Below are 20,659 nucleotides of genomic sequence, written 5' to 3'. Positions count from 1 at the left end.
GAAACTAAATACAGAGAGAGAGAGAGAGAGAGAGAGAGGGAGGAAGGGGAGGGAGGGAGGGAGAGAGGGAGGGGGAAAGGGAGGGGGAGAGAGAGAAAAAAAGAAAGAAAGAAAGGAAAGAAAGAAAAAAGAAAGGAAGGAAAGAAAGAAAGAAAGGGAGAGAGAGAAAGGGAAGGAGGGAGGAGAGAGAGAGAGAGAGAAAAAACTATTTCATGAATTGACTCATCCACTTAAAAGGAGATGCAAACAGAATACTGCTTCTATATAACGCTTGATGCAAACACATTTTACCCCACAAAAGCACCGTCTAGAACACACTTTATAATTATGTAAGCATATCAATTCTACTTCTATTAAAGAACTAACCAAGTTGCAACTAATTGCAACTAATTATGTTAGATCAAAAGAGTAACAGGGTACTTATTATTTCAAACTATTAGAAAATACTGTTAACACAAAACACTACTAATAAAGAAGAAATAGAATTGATATTCTATTTAAAACGGAAGATAAAACTGTCTCATATCATATCCTATGATTAGGTTTAAAAAATATAATGAAAACAAAGCACAAATAATTTTTACACTCTAAATTTATTTGTAAAATATTAAATTCTAATAATGTAAATGAACAGCCACTGTTTACTGTTTCTGCCACAAATCTGACTTTAGTCACAAAATTATAAAAATGAATGTTTCTGTAAAATTCCTACTATTATTCATGAATGTCAAGTCAAAATTTTTTCTTTTGTAGTCTTAACATCTCAAAGAGAAATAAGTATAAGGATTTCACTAATCTCTAATAATAATAATTTTTAAAAATATGATTCAAAAATGTAAAATTGGACAGGTCAAGTCTATGAGGACTCTATGCAGAAACAATTAGGAGGCTAGCAGTTTTTTAAAAATTTCATCCTAGTCAATTAAAGGCATTTCCTTTTAAAATATGGATGCTAGGATTTAACAACTGGAGAGGAAACATAAATAAAGAGCTTCTTGCTAGAGTGTCTCAATCAAACACTTAAACAGGAAAAGTTATAAGTTTGTTTGCTAAAAGAATGGTAGTAAATAACTACATATAACCATCATTTTTAACTGTCTTATGGGACCAAAGCCTCCTCCTGAACTTAAGAATAAAAGAAATGCACCAATTTCTTCCACATCGCTCAATTTAAAAATTTTAACACTGACTCTTCAGTTATTCCAATTACTGAAATACACATAAAAACACTATTTAAATTCAACAAAATGCATGTTCATGGGACAAAGTTTCCCCCCCCCCCATCTTGGTAAAAGAGCATCTGCTTCAGGAATTGATATTCCAGTTTCACTTATCCCATCTCAAAAGGTAAGTCCTCTTTGAAGTCTCCATTCCTCATCTGATTATCAATTGTAGATAACAAAGGTATTCAGCTTTCTTTTGATAAAGGACAGGTTTTAGAAGAGGAAGAGAGACCCACCAGAACCATGGGATCATACCATAGCCGACCAGGTAAAAAGTGGCCAGAAGAGGAGACTGCCCAGTCTCAGTCCCAGTCTCCTAGAAGGACTACAGTATAAGAATGCAATCAGGGACTTCCCTGGTGGTGCAGTGGTTAAGAATCCGCCTGCCAATGCAGGGGACACAGGTTCGAGCCCTGGTCCGGGAAGATCCCACATGCCGTGGAGCAACTAAGCCTATGCGCCACAACTACTGAGCCTGCGCTCTAGAGTCCACGAGCCACAACTACTAAGCCTGCGCACCTAGAGCTCGTGCTCCACAACAAGAGAAGCCACTGCAAGGAGAAGCCCACGCACCCCAATGAAGAGCAGCCCCCTTGCTGCAACTAGAGAAAGCCTGCGCACAGCAACAAAGACCCAATGCAGCCAAAAATTAATTAATTAAATAAAATTAATTAATTAAATAAAAAATTTTAAACAAGGAATGCAATCAACTGTTACATATTACAGAAAGTAAATTATGAGAATTCTGAAGGGTAAGAGCCTTGGACAGTGGGAGAGCTATGTCTGTAATAGAAATGCCAGGCTTCCTGGGGCCAGTGTAAACAAAGTTCTCACTTGTCCATGGGAAAAAGAGGAGGGGGAAAACAAAAAAAAGACAATGAACTATATTTTACAAGTAGATACATCCATTAGATGTAAAGAAAGCCCTGTCCTTTACTCAGAGTATGTACTTCCTATTTTTTTGGTATTAAATTTTTCTTTTCTTTTAGAAATGATTAAGATGGTAGATGGCAATTCTGGATTTTGATCTATTTTAAATGTCATAATTTCAAAATTTTACTTAATCATCTAATCCAATCATCCTTCTCCCTAGTAGGCAAGTCCTTCCTTCCACACACATTCATGTCCATGTTTCTTTTCCACATCCACATCCCAGCTCAGTCCTTCATCACTTCCGGTCTGGACTATTTACAACATCATGGCTGCTCTTGTCTCTTTATAATTTCATCTATACGATGTTACCAGACTAATCTGCCTAAAACACCACTTTGATTATGATAGTCCTATAACTCAAAAACACTGTTCCACACTTCCTAGAGGATCAAGTCCAAATTCCTCACCTTGGCATCCCCAATCCACCCTACCTTACCCACCTCTCCCAGTGCTCCCTTACATGGACATGTACCCTAAAATAGGCCCCTCACTGTCCTCTAAATCCTCCACATGTTCCCATGTTTGAGCCTATTCTCAGCCACTCCCTCTACTAGTAATATCACTGTCTTTATCTATCAAATCCTACTCAGCCTTTAACATTTACCTCAAAACTCATTTAATAACAATATCGTTGTAATAACAATTAAAAACCGAGCACTTACTATATGCTAGACTGTTGTTCTAAATGCTTAAACAGTATTTTATTAATTTAATCCTCACAACAACCCTAAGGTAAACAGTCGTATTATTATCCCCATTTTACAGATTAGGAGGCTGAGGCATGTCATATAGCTCCAGGTCACATAGCCAGTAAGTGGCCAGCTGAGCTTCTAGCACAGGCTGTGTGGCTCCAAAGTCCACCCTCAACCATCATGCTACACTACCCACTCGTTCCAAGATGCCCTCTTTGACCAGCTCAGCAGAAAGTGACCTCTCCCCTCTGAATCCCTGGACCTGTAAGCTAATTCCTATCTATACCAGCGATGCTATCACTATCGCTCCTATACTCTGTACTGAATATAAGCAGCAAACAAGAGACAAAATCTTGCCTCAAGGGGCTTACATTCCAGAGACTAAAGGCTGGTCAACTATTAGAGAGAAATAAACTTGGGAAGAAAGTCAATAAGAGAGGAGAAGTTGCAATGTAGCCTGTGAATAAAGCAAAAGGGCTTGCTTCCCCAAACTGGCCCAGTGCCAGGAGCTTACCTATACTGTTCCTGCTCGTAGAGGTCGGCCACAATCGTCAGCAGGCGGCTGATGAAGGACTCTTTGCTGCTTTCCTTGTTTGCCTGCGCAGCCAAAAGGGTGCATCTCTTCTCTGTCTCAGCCAATTTCTTCTGCAGCTTGACATACTCCTGTCGGAGAAGCATCAAGTGCTTCTCCAACTTGGCCACCTCCTCTGCAAGGGAGACAAAAAATCAAGTTTACCACAGCAGGTGTAAAGCAGACAGCATCCACTCATCCCTCATCCTGCAGCCAGGATGGCTACCAAAATGACTACAGCTGACCCCTGAACACGGGGTTGAACTGGTGGGTCTACTTACACACAGGTATGTTTCATTAGTAAATATATACAGTACTACACCATCCACAGTTGGCTGAATCCGAAGATATGGAGGAATCCAGGTCTCGGAGGGCTACAAATTACACCAAGATTTTCCACCGTGCCGGAACGTAGGTGTTCCTAGCCCCTGGAGTTGTTCAAGGGTCAACTGTAGTCACGTGACATTCCTATTTCTTATTGATACTCCTACAAGACCAAGAATGGTTTTGTTTCAGGGTGCCATCACAGTCCAGGGATTTCTTCCCAGTTTCCCTGAAGATCAATATTTAATATATGGAGTCTCAGGAATGATTATCAAAATTACTTGGGAGGCTTTTTCAAACCACTAGTAGTAATAAGTAACTTCTACACATCACATGCTGCTCTACAAGCTTTCCGTGAACTCTCATGCTAGATCCATGACAACCCCATGGGGTAGGTACTATTACTAGCCACACTTTTCAGATGAGGACACTGGGCCACAGATGAAGAATTTGCCCAAGGTCACGAAGCTGGTGAGAGGCGGGGCTGGGATATGAGCCCAGGCATTCTCATTCCAGGGCCTGTGATCTATTAACCACTACCCCACACTGCCTGACACCTGCCCTCCCTCGGGAAGCCTCAGGGCAGTCAATAACGGTTCAGATGGAAGCAAGTAATATTCCACAGGTGTGCTGGGGCAGATTTAAAAGGTTGAGAACCACTGTATTTGATTCATTAAATTCAACAAACATTTACCGAGTAGCTACGAGGTGCCAGACACTGCAGTGGTAAGCAAAATCAGACATATCTTTCCTCAGAGCTTTTAGTTACTGGGGAAAGTAAATTTTTATAATTAAGATAACAATCCAACAACCAAATGCAAAACTACAACTCGAATGAGTACTAGAAGAAAAGAACAGAGCTATGAGAACCTATAATAAAGAAATTTAACTTCGGACATCAGGGAAGACTCCCCTGAGGATGCAAGCAGTCAAGAGACTTCTCTCTTCCTTTACCTGGAACCTTGGTGGGGATTCATGCAACCACGCATAAATCATCGTATCTAGGGAACCACAGTGCTGCTATGGTCATTCTCTGGGCTTCGGTCCATCCACCCCCTACTCCCCACCACAGATATTCCAAATCTTGACACCGCCCGCAAGCCCATCTCCCACCCAATCTGCCGCATTCTTGGCCAGTGTCTTGAGAAAACTGAGCTACTGCCACGGAGCCCCACCGTGCCAGCCACTACTCCCGTCTACCCCACGCTTTCTCAGGGAGGCCATCTCCCTCCTACCCAAGCTTAATCGCTCCACCTCTGCTCCAAACCCATCACTCTCCTCTGGTCCTCTGCGTGACCATCAACCCCCCCTCCTCCAGCAACTTCCATCTCTTTCAGCTGGGCCCTTCTCATCAGCACATAAAGCTGTCCAGGTCTATACGTGGTAAAAACAAACCTCTCCTTCCACACATCCGACCCACCTCCGCCCTTCCAGCTCTACCTACCACACACATGTCCTCACCCACTATTCCCCTGCCACTCCCTCCTTCTGTCCCCACCACTCCCTTGAAACTCCTCTCACTGATGACCTTCTAACGGCCAAACCCAACAGTCACTTGCCAGTGGGTCTCCTTCCCACCCCTCTGTGACATGACTCAGGACACTACTGTCCAGCCCTCTTTTCTTCTCTTCTTTCAGCAACCACAACGCCACCTTCTCTCCAGCTCTGGTGCTGTCTCCTTCACATGCTTCTCTGCATCCCTCCGAACCCTGACCACTGACACTACCCAGGGGGTCTATCCTTGGCCCTCTTCTCCACTGTGTGATCTCCCAAGGCAGCAGATCTTTGGTCTGTGGTTGATACCAAAATCTAGTGCCAGTGATCCGTAGATCCCTCTCTCTAGTGTAGACCTCTCTTCTTCGCTTCAACTATCCATCTGCCTGACAGACATTTCTCCCTAGTGGCCCACAGGCATGTCAAATTCTCTATCCCCAAAACAAAGCTTCGAGCAAATTTGCTCTTCCTTTGTAGGGTCCCTATATTAATAAATGACACCAGCATCTATCCTAGTTACCTGAAGAAGAAATGTGGGATGAATCCTGGACGTCTCCCGTTCACTCACATGACTCTAACCCTACCCCAACTCAAAAACTGACCTTCCCACTTAAAAAACAAAGGAATGGGGCTTCCCTGGTGGCGCGGTGGTTGGGAGTCCGCCTGCCGATGCAGGGGAGGCGGGTTCGTGCCCTGGTCCGGGAAGATCCCACATGCCGCGGAGCGGCTGGGCCCGTGACCCGTGGCCGCTGGGCCTGCGCGTCCGGAGCCTGTGCTCCGCAACGGGAGAGGCCACAGTGGTGAGGGGCCCGCGTACCGCAAAAAAAACAAAGGAATGGTTAAATAAAGTGACACATGAGTTTGAAGTTATTATGTAACTATTAATGTTTTCAAAGAAGTATGTAATACTAAACATGCATTTTCAAATTATAAATATTATTAACAGAAAAAAGGAGGCTGTGAAACAACATATTTTATAAATCCAATTTTATTAAAAACATTCACATATGAGGAATAAAAAGACAAATACCACAAAATACCAGCAGATTTTTCTCTTCTTTGCACTTTCCTGCACATTTCAGGTATTCTACAACAAATGTGTTCTCTTTTCATAATTATAAAAAAAATATTTAAAGAGAAATGTGTTTAAATACTTAAATACTAATAGCCTATCTTCTTCATACATACAGTAGGGAACTTTTTCCCCTTCATCTAGAGAATCCACATTAAATAAATGCCTGGAGTCAAAAACCTGGCTATCTCAGGTATAAATCAGTATTCTTAGGAAAATAAAGGAGAAGGCACTTGCAAGATGAAAATTTGCTTACAACTGCTAAAATGATCACTGTGCTCATGAGTTACATATCAGATGAGAATTCCTAAAACTAATTTTTTTTCAAAATACTGCAATTATTTGGCCTACTAACTGTTAAACCAAATATTGTTTTAAAAAACATTGGCTAAAGGAAAACAGTACTTACAATGATCCTATTGCAATATTTTTCAAATCTTAGCATTTACATTTACACAAAGCCCCTTCAGTAGCACTCAGGTCTACACTTCTATCCTGGTGCGACAAATCACTGGTTTTAAAGAGTTCTTCATAGTTACTCGGACTAAAGAGCCAAGAAATTGCAATTATTTACCTAAAACAGGGACACATTTAACACAAAGCAATAAATTCATGTGACTGTACAAAATTTATACTTTTTCTCTTCCTGTAGAGAAAGCAATGGAGTTGATGGGTCTCTTTAAAGAAAAACTGGCACTCATTTTCTAGCTGTGGTAACAGAAAATGTAAAAGGACATATGAATTAGGAGTAGCTTCAAATTATGTCCAAAAACTGCTAACACTCGTAGCAAAATGAATCTATGGTGTCACGATAATGGTTATCTTTGGAGGAATGGGCGGAGAGTGGTAATTGGGAGGGCACATGAGGGGTTCCCTCTGGGATGCTGGTAACATCCTTTTTTGTTGTTGTTTAACTTAGTAATGGTTACATTCCTGTTTTATTTTGGTAATTCACTGAGCTCTATACTAATGCTTTGCTCTTTGCATATGTCTTATGCTTCAATTAAACAGTTTTTAAAAAATTCATATACACCTGTAGTGGATTCTGGAGTCCAAGCGATGGGGATCTAAATCCTGTTAGTAACTAGCTATGGGGACCATGGGCAATTCATTTCTCTGAGCTTCAGTTTCTTTATATGTAAGATGGGGGGCAGGCAGGAATCTACTACTCAGTGCTGTAGTAAAAATTCAATGAAACTACTGTAACTTGCACATGCACTCAAAACTGTCAGCATTGCCTCCACCCTCCTCTTTGCATTTCACAATTACGTAATTACTGGATAAATAGTTTAAGCTATTATAACTGTTTACACAACATTTTTTTGAGTCATGAAACGCAGAATGAGTTTCAAATGTTTTATTGACTTAGGAATTAAGATTGATCAATTAAAATCATGGCAAATCAACAGGACATTATCAGAAGGATGAGGTGAACAAAAGTAAAAACAGAAATGGATACACCGCTAACTACTGAACGAACTACTTTAAATACTGCATCACCTCGTATAGCAAGTCTGCAGTGACAATTCCCGAACCAAAAAGTAAAGCCTAACATGCTTTAAAAAATCATCACTACTATTCACTTGAAAGAGGTGTAAGTTAGGCTGTACCTTAAAAAAAGCTCTCAAAGAGGCAACTCCTAATCCACCCTAGGAAAAAGGCAGTCAATGTCTACAATTGATCAATCTAGAAATGGCAGTATTATCACTTAGAGGTAAACAAAGAGTGGAAAGTGGTCTGCGGAGTGGGTCTGAGGGGTAGCAAATTTATTTTTTGTTGTAAGTCTTGTAATATTATTTGAATTTTAAATTTACGTGCACTTACAAAGCAAATATACTATTTTACACAAATTTTAAAGATTATGGAAAACAATTACAAGTATGAGGAAAAATAAGTAATTTTCTAATACCCAAGTGTAAGGGTTTTTATATATCACAAAACTTTAGGAAGGGAAGGAGCCTAAAGATCATCTCTTTGGGTTCAATTCCCAAACAGTGAACCGAGGAGCAGAAAGGGGACAGGCCCATGACCAGCAGCCTACCCACCTCTTGCCTCAGACTGTGCTTGATGACATTACTCCCAAACTGGCTGCGTAAGAATCACTTAGGCAGTTTGAACTAAAGAGAGAGAGCGCACCCAAATTCAGTAGATCGGGAGCGGGGTCACAGGAAAAACATAGTACTTTTAAGACTACCCCAGGTATGGGGATGACTAGCCTGGGGAAAAAGTTCAGCCCCCAGCGAGTACCTCCCCAAGTCACACAAAGACTGCTCTGGGAATACTACTGTTTAGATAGAAGACCGACTGAACTGCAATTTTTCTGTTCATTCATTGACTTGTTCAAAAGTTTTCATCTCTTAGGAAGACAGCCGTATAACCTAGTCATTCATCAAAAATTTATTAAGCACCTATGCAGTGCCAGTGTCAAAGTAAAGAAAACCATCTTGGCACATGTTTTTTTACAAAGTCACAGGGTAATAGAGAAGATGGGCAATTAAACAAGACAAATTGATAAAACCTGACAGCACTCTGACAGGGGATGCAAACAGAGCATGGAGCAAGACCACCTGGCTTAAGCCAGCACAAGGAAAGACACTCCAGACAAGTGATGTTTTACTCCAAAAGATTTAAATAAAACCTCTGTTTGTAGCATACTGGGTCCAGAAGATGTAAGGAAAAGGCTTCAGTCTTTTGTTTTCCTGGTCAGATTTTCCTTTTAAACCAGTATCAGTCAATGGGTTTGTGCAACAGGCATAATACTAGGCTCTAGGAGAAATACAAATAATTAGAAGGCAAGACCTAGTCTTGTCCTCCATAAAAGTCACTGGCACCACTCACCTGCCTCTCCCTAAGTCAACTAAATGGATGGCCAGAGGACACCTTATCTTGCTAGTTCAAACTAGTGGCTACAGTCACATCCCACTTGCCCAAGAGATAGCTTCCAAGTTTTCACAGGGTATAGCCTGTGGCTGTCGACTGCAGATTTTTCTTCCCTGAAGCAAACTGAATCCTTTAACCTTGGTTTCAATCACACCATATTCTAGCCAACCTTTTGCTCAAGAGCTCCAATCCATCAAGACTATAGCATCCGTAAATACTCTGCATTTCCATTTCACTTAAACTATCATTCTGCAAGTATTTATGAAGCACCTGCTATGAACTAAGCATTATGATAGATCAGCAGTTGCCTCTTTGAGAGTTTTTTAAAAGGGCAGTCTAATTTGCACCTCTTCCAAACAAATAATGTATTGATAGCACCAAAGGAGTACCAAATATAGAATCAAAGTAGTATCTACAGGAACTCACAAACAGGAGGGAAAAGAACAAAGCTAACAGTCACAAAGAATCTGGATACTGATTCATGTGGGGGAATTATGAGGACATTTGCCTTCAAGAGTAGAAAGTTACCAACTCCTTTAACCCTTAAAGAAAAGATCATAGGGCTTCCCTGGGGGCGCAGTGGTTGAGAGTCCGCCTACCGATGCAGGGGACACGGGTTCGTGCCCTGGTCTGGGAAGATCCCACATGCCGCGGAGCGGCTGGGCCCGGACGCGCAGCCTGTGCTCCGCAACGGGAGAGGCCACAACAGTGAGAGGCCCGCATACCGCAAAAAAAAAAAGAAAAGATCATAAAAGTTCTGTTTCAAACACCTTCTCAAGGAATCCTTGTAAATTTCTTTGGATATCAGTTATACACACGTGAACCCAAAATCTACAGCAATAACCCTAGTCTCTCTCCAGAATTACTGACACAAATTTCTACCTGCAACCTCGACCCTGACATTGTTGTTTCCGTCAACAGTTCCCTAACGAGACATAAATTGCAACGGTTATATAAATTACAAAGAGAAGAGGCAAGATGAAAGGAGGGCTTTAGGATATAGGGCTCTCATTCATGAAATCAGAGATGCTCCCCACCTAGCATCTTTTGTAGGAGGAAACCCTGATCCCAGGCGCACCTACCAGTGGTATTGCAACTGCCACACCATTTCATAGTATAATGGAGAGAGCACCCCAGGCTGAGACATTATCCTGTGGGCAATGTGTCTGCTTGTAAATGGCAATACAAATGTGTCCTTGAAGTACCACCAAGCTGTAGAGTTCTTACAGGAAAAAGTATACAATTACCATTCTGAGCAATAATGGAGAGAGGATCTACAGCACAGTACAGTGATGAGGAGCACAGGGTCTGGAGGTAGACTGACTGGGGTCAGATCCCAGCCCCAGCACTTTCTAGTTGTGACACTTCAGGCAAAGGCCCTCCTTCTCCTCATATGTTAAGTATGTTGTAAACATTAAACATTCTAATACATACAAAGACCTTAGAAGATTACCTGCCTTGCAGTAAGTGGTCAATAAAGGTTAATTATTACAACTCTTAGAAAGGCAACACGATACAGCCCTTAAGAGAGTGTACTCTGGGACTTCCCTGGTGGTCCGGTGGTTAAGAATCCATGCTTCCACTGCAGGGGACATGGGTTCAATCCCTGGTCCGGGAACTAAGATCCCACATGCTGAGCGGCCAAAAAAAAAAAAAAAAAGACTGTACTCTGGAGCCTCACTTGACTGGGCTGAAACCCTGGCCTACCCATTACTAGCTGTGTGACCTTGGCAAGTCACTTACTCCTCTCCGTGCTTCGATTTTCACAGGTGGGAAGTGGCAATAATAATGGTGTCTCAGAGTGCTGTCGAGGAGTAATTGAGTTAAGATAGATTAAATTATTTAGAACAGTGTCTAGTTTAAAGGTTTACTACCACTTCTTTATCAAGTGACTAGTTTTCAGCTGTGGCTTCTTCTTTCTCTTCCTCCAACTTTCCTTTTGAAAAATAAGCCTAGAAATTTAAATAATAGATAAACCTACAGTTTTGCCGAAAGAGCTATGCTAAGTATCGGTGAAGAATGTCAGCACTTGCATTATAAGTTAATCATGTTTCTTTCCAAACAATACCCATTTTCTCTTCACCAACACAGTTGGAGGTGAGACATTTTGATGAGCTCTCTATAATTCATCACTCCTGACCTAACCAAAGATGCCCGAGACAAAAAAAAAATCTACATTCACTATTAACAGCCTAAAAAAGAGACCAACATCAACTGCAATATATATATATATATATATATATTTTTTTTTTTTTTTTTTTTTAATCAGCAAGTCATGGGACAGTCAGAAAAGGAACCAACAATGATCCTTATAAGACTCTTCCTTCTAGGTCAGGAGTTGGCAAACTTTTTCTGTGAAGGGCCAGATAGTAAATAGTTTAGGCTTTGTGGTAGAAAGCAGATCAGTGGTTGCCAGAGGTCAAGGGAATGGGATTGAATGAATGCAAAGGAGTTCAAGGAAATTTTTTAAGATTATAAAAATGTTCTATATCATGATTTAAGATCTTAAGCCAAAGCCCATGCTCATCCCACTGTACCATGCTACCTATTTTCAGCTCTAATGTCACGACATCAAACAGGTATTTATTATTAATTCACTGATTTAGAAATTAAATGTTCTTTCCATTCCCTACCTTACATGTGATTTCTACTCCCCTCTGTATTCATTACATATTTTTAGATTAACAAAACCCTGATATTTCCTTTCTCTACACTTCTATAGCTCTTACTTTCTAGTCCCAATTTTAGCAGTGAATTAGTGTTCTTTGTATAATCCTTTAATTACCAACTTTCTCCCTACTCTGCTTTAACTATGTCCATTAGATAAAAGAAAAATGATTGTAAAAGCTGTGATAACATCTCATTTTGAGAACTACAAGAATTTTTGTTTCAGACATATATTCGAGTCTTCTACATAACAATATTTCATTAAAGCATGTATCAGAGTCCCAGAAAATACTATCTTCTTTGTTGGCACCAGAAAAGATAAGCTCCTCACAGGTGATGAATTACTACCACTACTACTTTCCTAAACCTGTCATACTAAAGATGTCATTTTTCTTTCACTGGGATTACTGAATATTCACTAACCAAGAGTGCTAACTATGGGAAAATTGTGTAATGGAGAATAAGAAATAAGTGGATACATTTACTGTTGAGAATTCAAGTCCACAAAATACCCTAATGAAAAAAGGAAGGGAAGGAATTCCTGGCGGCCTAGTGGTTAGGATTCTGGGCTTTCACTGCCGTGGCAAGGGTTCAATCCCTGGTCAGGGAACTGAGATCCCGCAAGCTGCACAGCTAGGCCAAAAAAAAAAAAAAAAAGAGGAAGGGAAAGAAGACAGCAATACCATCGGGAGGAGATTACAAAGGAATAGTAAGATATCCCTGCCAGTCTGTACCCTCCCAGTTCACACAAAGTTTGGATATTACTAAAAACATAATGGTGCTAAGAGACATTTCACATTTTGACTTTTCACACTTTAAAAAGTCTAGCAATTCTGTCATAACTCAAATGCACTGACAAAGTCCAAAAGCCATTATTTAACAAAAGCTTGCTTTAAAAAATCCTTTTACCCCAGTTTACAAATAAAACCAATTACTCAGGACTTCTTAGGAAAGATGACCTTATTTAATTATGTATATGTGTGTATAAGCACATAGTTATATTTGTTTACAAAATGATTCAGTAAAACCCTCTTTTATTCAATATTGGCTCAGTTTGAAAAAAACGTTTTGGGGGATATACTGATCTTCGCTGAAGCTGAGTGATGCAAAACTCTGAGTGTTTAAAAACTCCCCAGGTGATTCTAATATGCAGGGCTCTCCAGGTTGAGAACCACTAACATGACCTACCAGAATGACAGCAGAAAGGAAAGAACGTACGTGAGAGCTTTGTAAGAGTCACAGGGTTTGGTGACTGACTACAGACTCAGGGGGAAGTCAGGGATGATTACTAGGTTATGGACTTGAGTCCGGCTGGACAGTAGTGCCACTAAGCATCAGTGCAAAAGAGAAAAGTTACTCAACTATAAAGCACAATATGCATGTTTTATGAGAAACTTTGCCTTCCCCTCTAGGTTCCGCTTCCATTAAGGCTGCGACTGTGTGTTGCTCACTTTGTCATCCCTAGCAATAGTTGCTTGTACCTAATAGAAATGAAATACATTTTTCCTGATTGTGATTCAACTCTGTTAAGACTTGTCTGCAGGTCAGTGGCGTGACTTAATACGTTTTTCAAGATCTCACTCTGGGGACTTCCCTGGTGGTCCAGTGGGTAAGACTGCACACTCCCAATGCAGGGGGCCCGGGTTTGATCCCTGGCCAGGGAACTAGATCCTGCATGAAGGTAGCAACTAAAAGTTCACATGACACAACTAAGAAGTCCACATGCTGCAACTAAAGTCCGCATGCCGCAACTAAGACCCGGTGCAGCCTAAATAAATAATTTTTTTAAAAAAAGCACAGCATTAAAAAAAAGAAAAAACCTCACTCTGTGTAGCACTCATCACAGATAGGGCTGGCTTCACAGGAGATACTCAACAAATATTAGCTCACTAGCTAATTTTCACACAAACGCCAGTCTGACTGGAAATGCTTCCAACTGCCTGCTAAGACATAACCACCTAAAGGTATATTGGGCATGGCAAAATCTGTCCACACCTGAGGTCAAGATATTTGTTCTCAAATCTGTTCCTCTTCTTCCTGTTAACAGCCCAGCCATTATCTGAGTCACCCAGGCCTAGAACCCTTCAGTCATCTTTGATAGCACCCTCTTGTCAACATGCAAACAGGTTTCCAGAGTCCTGTCTTTTATGCTGTCTATAGTGACTATCTCTCACAGCAGTCCTCACCAACCCCAATGCCCCTTACCCAAGGACTCATCTTCAATTGCTATGGCACCCACTCCAGCCTCCCTCCCTCGTTCCCTCCCAAGTCCATCCTCTACATTATATAGCCTTTTCAACAGGGCTCAGACAATTCTAGTCACGTCACTACCTTGGCTGATAACTTTCAGTAGCCTCACCCCACGGTCCACAGAGCAAAATGCAAATGCTTAACCAATCCCTTCATAATCTAGCCCTTAACATACTTTTCCAACCTCACATCCTGCTATTGATATTTCTTCCACCGAGAATAGTGACCTCCTCCCACCCACATCTCCCCATGTCCAAAAGCGCCCTATTTTTCCAAAGTCCAGCCCAGATAAGCCCAGCTTATCTCCTGCAGCAAAGGCCTCCCCTGACACCCAAAACATACTCCCCACTTCCCTAAGACACCTCTTCCTACTCTGAATTTTCCAAGTAACTCCTAAGCATTTTTCACCTTCCACCCTACAATGCAGTTTCTTTTTCTTTTTTTCTAAAGTAATTTATTTATTTTTGGCTGCGTTGGGTCTTCGTTGTTGTGCGCGGGCTTTCTCTAGTTGCGGTGAGCAGGGGCTACTCTTCATTGTGGTGTGTGGGCTTCTCATTGCGGTGGCTTCTCTTGTTGCGGAGCAGGGGTTCTAGGCGTGTGGGCTTCAGTAGTTGTGGCACGTGGGCTCAGTAGTCGTGGTTCATGGGCTCTAGAGCGCAGGCTCAGTAGTTGTGGAGCACGGGCCTAGTTGCTCCACGGTATGTGGGATCTTCCCGGACCAGGGCTCGAACCCGTGTCCCCTGCAATGGCAGGCAGATTCTTAACCACTGTGCCACCAGGGAAGTCCCTACAACGCAGTTTCTAACACACATGCTTTTGTCTCCCCTCCTGGACTGCAGTTTTCCCTGTGAACAGGCTCTAGGTCTGGCTCTTCTTTTTTTAACCACCGACTACCTCTCCCTCCACCCCCACTCCAGGCTCATCCCATCCTCCACCCTACAGTGCCTTAGTAGGTGGAGTTCAATAAATACTGTAGGTCCCTGGCCTACTCAGATTTAACGAGAGAGCCTGAGGACATAGTTTCTCATTTTGTTGGGCATGTCTGTAAATCAAGATAATGTCCCAACTACAGAAGCTCACCTTGCCAGTGACTGAACCCCACATATCTTAGCATGATCAGTAGCTCTACTCTGGCACATCCACAGTCACTGCAGTGATTGGATAAACTTTGTTTCTTTGTTTTAAAAAATATATATATATCCTCAAGGAGAAAGCTAACAGCCTCTGCTGGTGACAGAAACGAAAGAAAGGGAAGATAGAGAAAAGAAAGAAATGGTATATAGAGAGATACTGCTTGAGGGGTCACCAGACAATACATAATTATGAACAGACTGGGACGTCTGATGGATGAATAACATAATAAATGAAGAGATAAACTTCCAAACTGGAAGGAGCAAAATTTCTCCTTTCCCTGTTTCTACCAGCCTATAACAAGCATTTTCTGAAACACTGCTGTCCAACAGCACCTTCTGGAATGATGCAAGTGTTCTATTCATCTGTGCTGTCTGCTAACATGGGAGCCGCTAACCACACGGTTACTGAACACCTGGAATGAGGCTAGCATGACTAAGGAACTGCATTTTAAATTTTATTTAATTTTAATTAAATTTAAGAAGCCATATGTAGCTAATGGCTACTGTATTGGCCAGGGATTGTCCAGAATACAGAATGTCTTCACCTTGTTACTTGAATTGTTGTCAAAAGTATTTTCCTGACCAAATTCCAGTAAGCTTATAAAAGTCCATGATCATTTTTCTGTTTAACAAGTCACATTTTTTTCCAACTTTCACTTTTATTTTATTGAGGGGAAAGTGGTTTAAGAGGAGACTAAGAGAGGGGACTTCCGCAGTGGTCCAGTGGCTAATACTCCACTCTCCCAATGCAGGGAGCCCAGGTTCGATCCCTGGTCAGGGAAATAGATTCCACATGCTGCAGCTAAAAAATCCCACACGGGGCTTCCCTGGTGCTGCAGTGGTTAAGAATCCGCCTGCCAATGCAGGAAACACGGGTTCGAGACCTGGTCCAGGAAGATCCCACATGCCACAGGCAACTAAGCCTGTGTACCACAACTACCGAACCTGTGCTCTAGAGCCGGTGAGCCACAACTACTGAGCCCATGCGCCACAACTACTGAGCCTGCACCCTAGAGCCCATGCTCCGCAACAAGAGAAGCCACCGCAATGAGAAGCCCGCGCACCACAACGAAGAGTAGCCCCCGCTCACCGCAAATAGAGAAAGCCCACACAGCAACAAAGACCCAATGCAGCCAAAAATAAATAAATAAAATAAAAATAACTTTAAAAAAAAATCCCACATGCCGCAACTAAGACCTGGCACAGCCAAATAAATAAACAATAAATATATTTTTAAAAAAAGAGACTAAGAAACAGACTGCATGGTAGGTAGACTGCATGATACACTATTTCTTTTGAGATAGAGATTATTCCCCTTTCAAAGTTGAGGAAACTGAGACTGAGAGCAATTAATTGGCTTGCCTGTGATCACAGCTTAGTAAAACTAGGATTCAAACCCATGTCTGCCTGCAGAGACTGAGCTCTTAAGCATGCTTGAATTGCTAAAACTAAACTGGGCTGGATGAAAAGTAGGTTAGGCAGTTCCCAGCAGGCTGATGTTATTCAGAGCACATTAAAAGTTGGACCAGCCAGCTTACTTGACAACAGACTAAGGATGTATCCAGGCAACTTTCTTTCTTAAAAGCTGGACCAGCCAGCTTACTTGACAAGAGACTAAGGATGTATCCAGGCAACTTTCTTTCTTTCTTTCTTTTTTTAAATTTTATTTATTTATTTTTTTATTTTGGCCACACCGCTTGCAGGATCTCAGTTCCCCAACCAGGGATTGAACCTGTGCCCTCAGCAGTGAAAGCGAGGAGTCCTAACCACTGGACCGCCAGGCAATTTCTGGCAACTTTTCTTGATGTCTGGTAAATGATGCTCAATAATTCATCCACTCCTTCAACCATAGGCACGATTCTAAGTTGGAAGATACGGCAGTGAACAAAACAGGAAAAGTCTCTGCCCTCAAGGGGGTTATATTCCAGTAAGGGAATTAAAAAACAAACAAAACCTAGGGACGATCTCTAAAGAGGTGAGAACTGAACAGACACCTGAGTGAATAAAAGTTGATTAGCTGCGTGGAGAAACTGAGGAAGACTGTTCCAGGCCAAGGAAACCGCAAGACAAAGATACAGAGGTAGGAGTGTGTTGGGAATGTACAATACAAAGAATAGCAAGGAAGTTAGTGTGCAAGAGCTTTGTGAAGGAGAAGAAATAAAGTATCAGTGTTAACCAGCGGCCAGATCCTGTTGGCCTGTAAAGGTCACCGGAAGGCTTCGGAAAAATATATTCCAAATGCATATAAGATATAAAATATATAAATTATAAAATATATGTAAGATCATGGAGAGCCACGGGGAATGTGGAGAGCGTGCGGAAGGGTAGGTGTATTGCGAAGAGTGGGAGAGACATGATCTGATTTATGCTTTAAAAGGAACACTGGAAACTGTAAAAACAGGCTGTGGGGAAGCAAAATCAAGGAGAAAAAGTAAAAGCAGAAAGACCAAGTTGGAGTGACTTGTTCGAGTGATGAAGGAAGCTTAGATGAAGGACAGCTACAGAGATGTAGAGTGGAAATGGCAACTAACTTTATGAAAGACTTTAGCTAAATATATATGGTCAAACCAATACCCATGGATGCAAGGAAAGAAAGAAGCTTGGTTTCTAAACGAGGCGCATTAAGAAGTTACTGTATAACAGCCCCTGCAGGTTCTATTTACTATCCCTAAGCGCAATTTCCCACATGCTCACACTCACACCACCTAACGAAGACCATTATCACGGAAATTCCCACAGAGCATGCTTACAGATCATCCAATTGTTACATGACACAGATTTTTGCTATTTGTTTATATTTAAATGAGTATTTCTGAACAAGCATAGCCAGCTCCGATAAATTCTTTTTAAAGTACATGTCCCGTAACACCCCTGCAAAACACTGTTTAGATAACCTTGCCTTCCTGTGCATAACAAGCAGTTTCAGTTTAATGAGGTAACTGGACTAGGATGCTCCACTCAATTCTTCCCAAAGTCTGTGACATTGTTTCCAAAAAGCTTAAGTCAGAACACAGGCTAGGAAATTGGAACACACAAAAAAAAGTACAATTAAAACTGTCGAGTCAGAACCTCCTGACTATGCTTACCTATCTGTACTTCCTTGCCAATTTAACCCTGCAAGGATGTTTTGTTTAAGGTGTGTTCTCCACCAGCTGCATGGCTCTCAAGGTTATCCTAACACAAATCTCAAGGCACTTGCAGGATAACCATCAGCATATTCAGCCAGTAGGAGCTCTTCAGGCTGGAACCGAACTGCGAGGCACAGCAGGTGCTCAGTAAAACTGCTGAATGAAAAACCAACTGCCTTCTACAATTTCCATCTTGGTAATGTATTCCCAAAACATTCCTTAACTTCCCTAACTGGTGTAAAAGCGCTGGAGTACCCGTCACCTCACATAAAGCCTTCCTGAACCTTTCCACCCCAACTCACTGCTCTGGGCAACAAGCTCCATTTCACTGGTTGCCCACTGTGTTAAAAAATCTTAAACGTTCTGTGACTCATCCAATAACTAGCTTCAGGGGATGCCTCAGCTTTCTTCTGTTCCTTTTAATCCTCCTCTGCTTTCATACAATATTTATCTGATGTTTCCCCCTCAGGGGGTCTAACATGGTAGAAAGAGCAGACAAAAAGTGGGTGCCTGCCCCAGATATCTCTAGAACTCGGCCTCAATTCCTTTATCTATAAAGTGCAAGTAACACCCATGCCGGACCTCCTTCACAAGGTTGTTGCCAAGTCTAATCCAAATGAGAAAAGCCTGCAAACTGTCAGGTGCTGCCCCAAAGTAAGATCCAAGTAAAGATAGGTTCAGACAAAGCTTAGCTCAAAACCAATCGGACAGGTGGAGGACCAGCACACTGCAGTCACTCAATAAACATTAAGTCAAATAAGGAGTATTTTCCTCCAGTAATGGGGTGAACAGGAGAAGCACACTAGCCAGGTCCGACAGCGTCACTTTAGGGTCCCTGGCAGGTAACTCCCATCTCTGGGTCTCCTTTCCCGCCACCTGTACAACAAGGCTTTGACAATGAAGGCTTCTACTATTGCTACGTTAAGGGCGGCTCAATCCGAGAGGCCAAATTGCCTTCACCTGCAGGGGCACAAAGAAAGCGCCAGAAAAGCGGGTAAAGACAGGACTGAGAGGCAAAGGAGTCGAGGTCTGGTTTAGCACATCTCTTAGGAGCAGCGTGACCTTGGCCAACTCCCCTACCAAGCAAACCCCCTCCTTCCGTCCACATCTCAACCTGGAGAAAGAATCCCAGCCGCCCCGAATCCCGAGGCTGCTGGGGAGCCCAGAGCCTACAGCCCCCTCCTGTTTGGCTCGTTGGCCCGTGACAGCCCTGGCTCACCCCCACCCCTCACCCTGGGAAGAGTCCTAAGCTCTTTCGCAGGGGAGGGATGTACCCCTTCCGGATGCGGGACCTGCCAGGACAGCAGTTTCGATTTCCTAAGGAGAAGGGTTACGTCCCCCGCCGTCCCAGCACCGCCGGTAATCAAGGGAGCCTCCCCGGCGGCCCTTGGGATACCCGAGGCTGCACTCAGTGCGGGCACGGGACCTCACGACCGGCCCAGCACCCTGCCAAGGTCCCGCGGGGTCGGAGACGCCGGGAGGGGCGTTGCCATAGGAATAGCGCTCAGTACCCCGGCCCGAGGCGCCTGGCAGAGGCTGGAGAGGAAGGCTCGCGAGACCCGCTGTGCCCCAAGCGAACACGCCCGGCCGTTCCCTCACAGGGCTGCTTCGCCCAGCCAGCAGCGCCCCCACAGCTCCGCGCCTTCCCGCCTTGCTCCACAAAAATCCTACCTTCCGCCATGTCGGGCCCAGCCCTGCCTCAGCCTCGCGAGAAGTGCGCCGCTCTACTTGGGCGGTGCGTAACGGAGGTTCCCAAGTCTCGCGAGAGTCATGGGGGCCAGGGAGAGGGAGGGATCGAGACTAGGTAAGAGCAGTGAATGAAAGTGGAGGAGGTAGCTGGACCGGGAGGAACCTAGCTCTCTTCACCTATACTTTCGAGGATCTGGACTTATCAAGCACTGACTGTGCGCTATCATATTACACGCCCTAGGCAGGGGACTGAAAAGGATGGCCGCAGCGAGCATTGACTACTCTTTTGGGAAAATGTGGCCACGAGAGGGTCGAGAAAGGGGTTTTCGTTGTTTTTAGGTTTGTTTGTAAAGATGTGAGAGGCTGAGAGAAAAGAGCCAAAGGAGAGGGAAAGGCTAATGAAGGTTCACTAGCCTGGGGAGGCGGGATGCCCTGCAGGCGAATGCAGAAGGAAATTTAGGGGAAGGGATTAACTGTAGACTACAGGCAAGTCAACTGTTTTCTACTAAAACATTAGGAAACAAGAACATGCATGCAGATGGATGTGGAAGGAAGAGATATCAGGGAGATTGCTTGGTGACATCATTTTTATGGTTGAAGTTC

At 42.9% G+C, this 20,659-nt stretch overlaps 1 protein-coding gene across 2 annotated transcripts in view; it reads right to left on the bottom strand.

Annotated features, from left to right (window-relative positions):
* Positions 1-20,097, bottom strand: part of ANKFY1 (ankyrin repeat and FYVE domain containing 1) — a 74,328-nt gene extending 54,231 nt beyond the window's left edge. For both annotated transcript variants that reach the window (XM_082604806.1, XM_082604807.1), the window contains exons 1-2: positions 20,039-20,097; positions 3,363-3,555 (exon numbers count right to left, since the gene is read on the bottom strand). In XM_082604806.1, coding sequence (XP_082460932.1) covers positions 3,363-3,555; positions 20,039-20,048 — 203 coding nt within the window. In that variant the 5' untranslated portion in view covers positions 20,049-20,097. The remainder of the gene's footprint in view (positions 1-3,362; positions 3,556-20,038) is intronic.
* Between the last annotated feature and the right edge of the window lie 562 nt (positions 20,098-20,659).

This window comes from Mesoplodon mirus (assembly GCF_964341445.2).
Source record: "Mesoplodon mirus genome assembly, chromosome: 18".
Classification (NCBI taxonomy): Eukaryota; Metazoa; Chordata; class Mammalia; order Artiodactyla; family Ziphiidae; genus Mesoplodon; species Mesoplodon mirus.
This window is presented reverse-complemented; position numbering and strand designations above follow the sequence as displayed.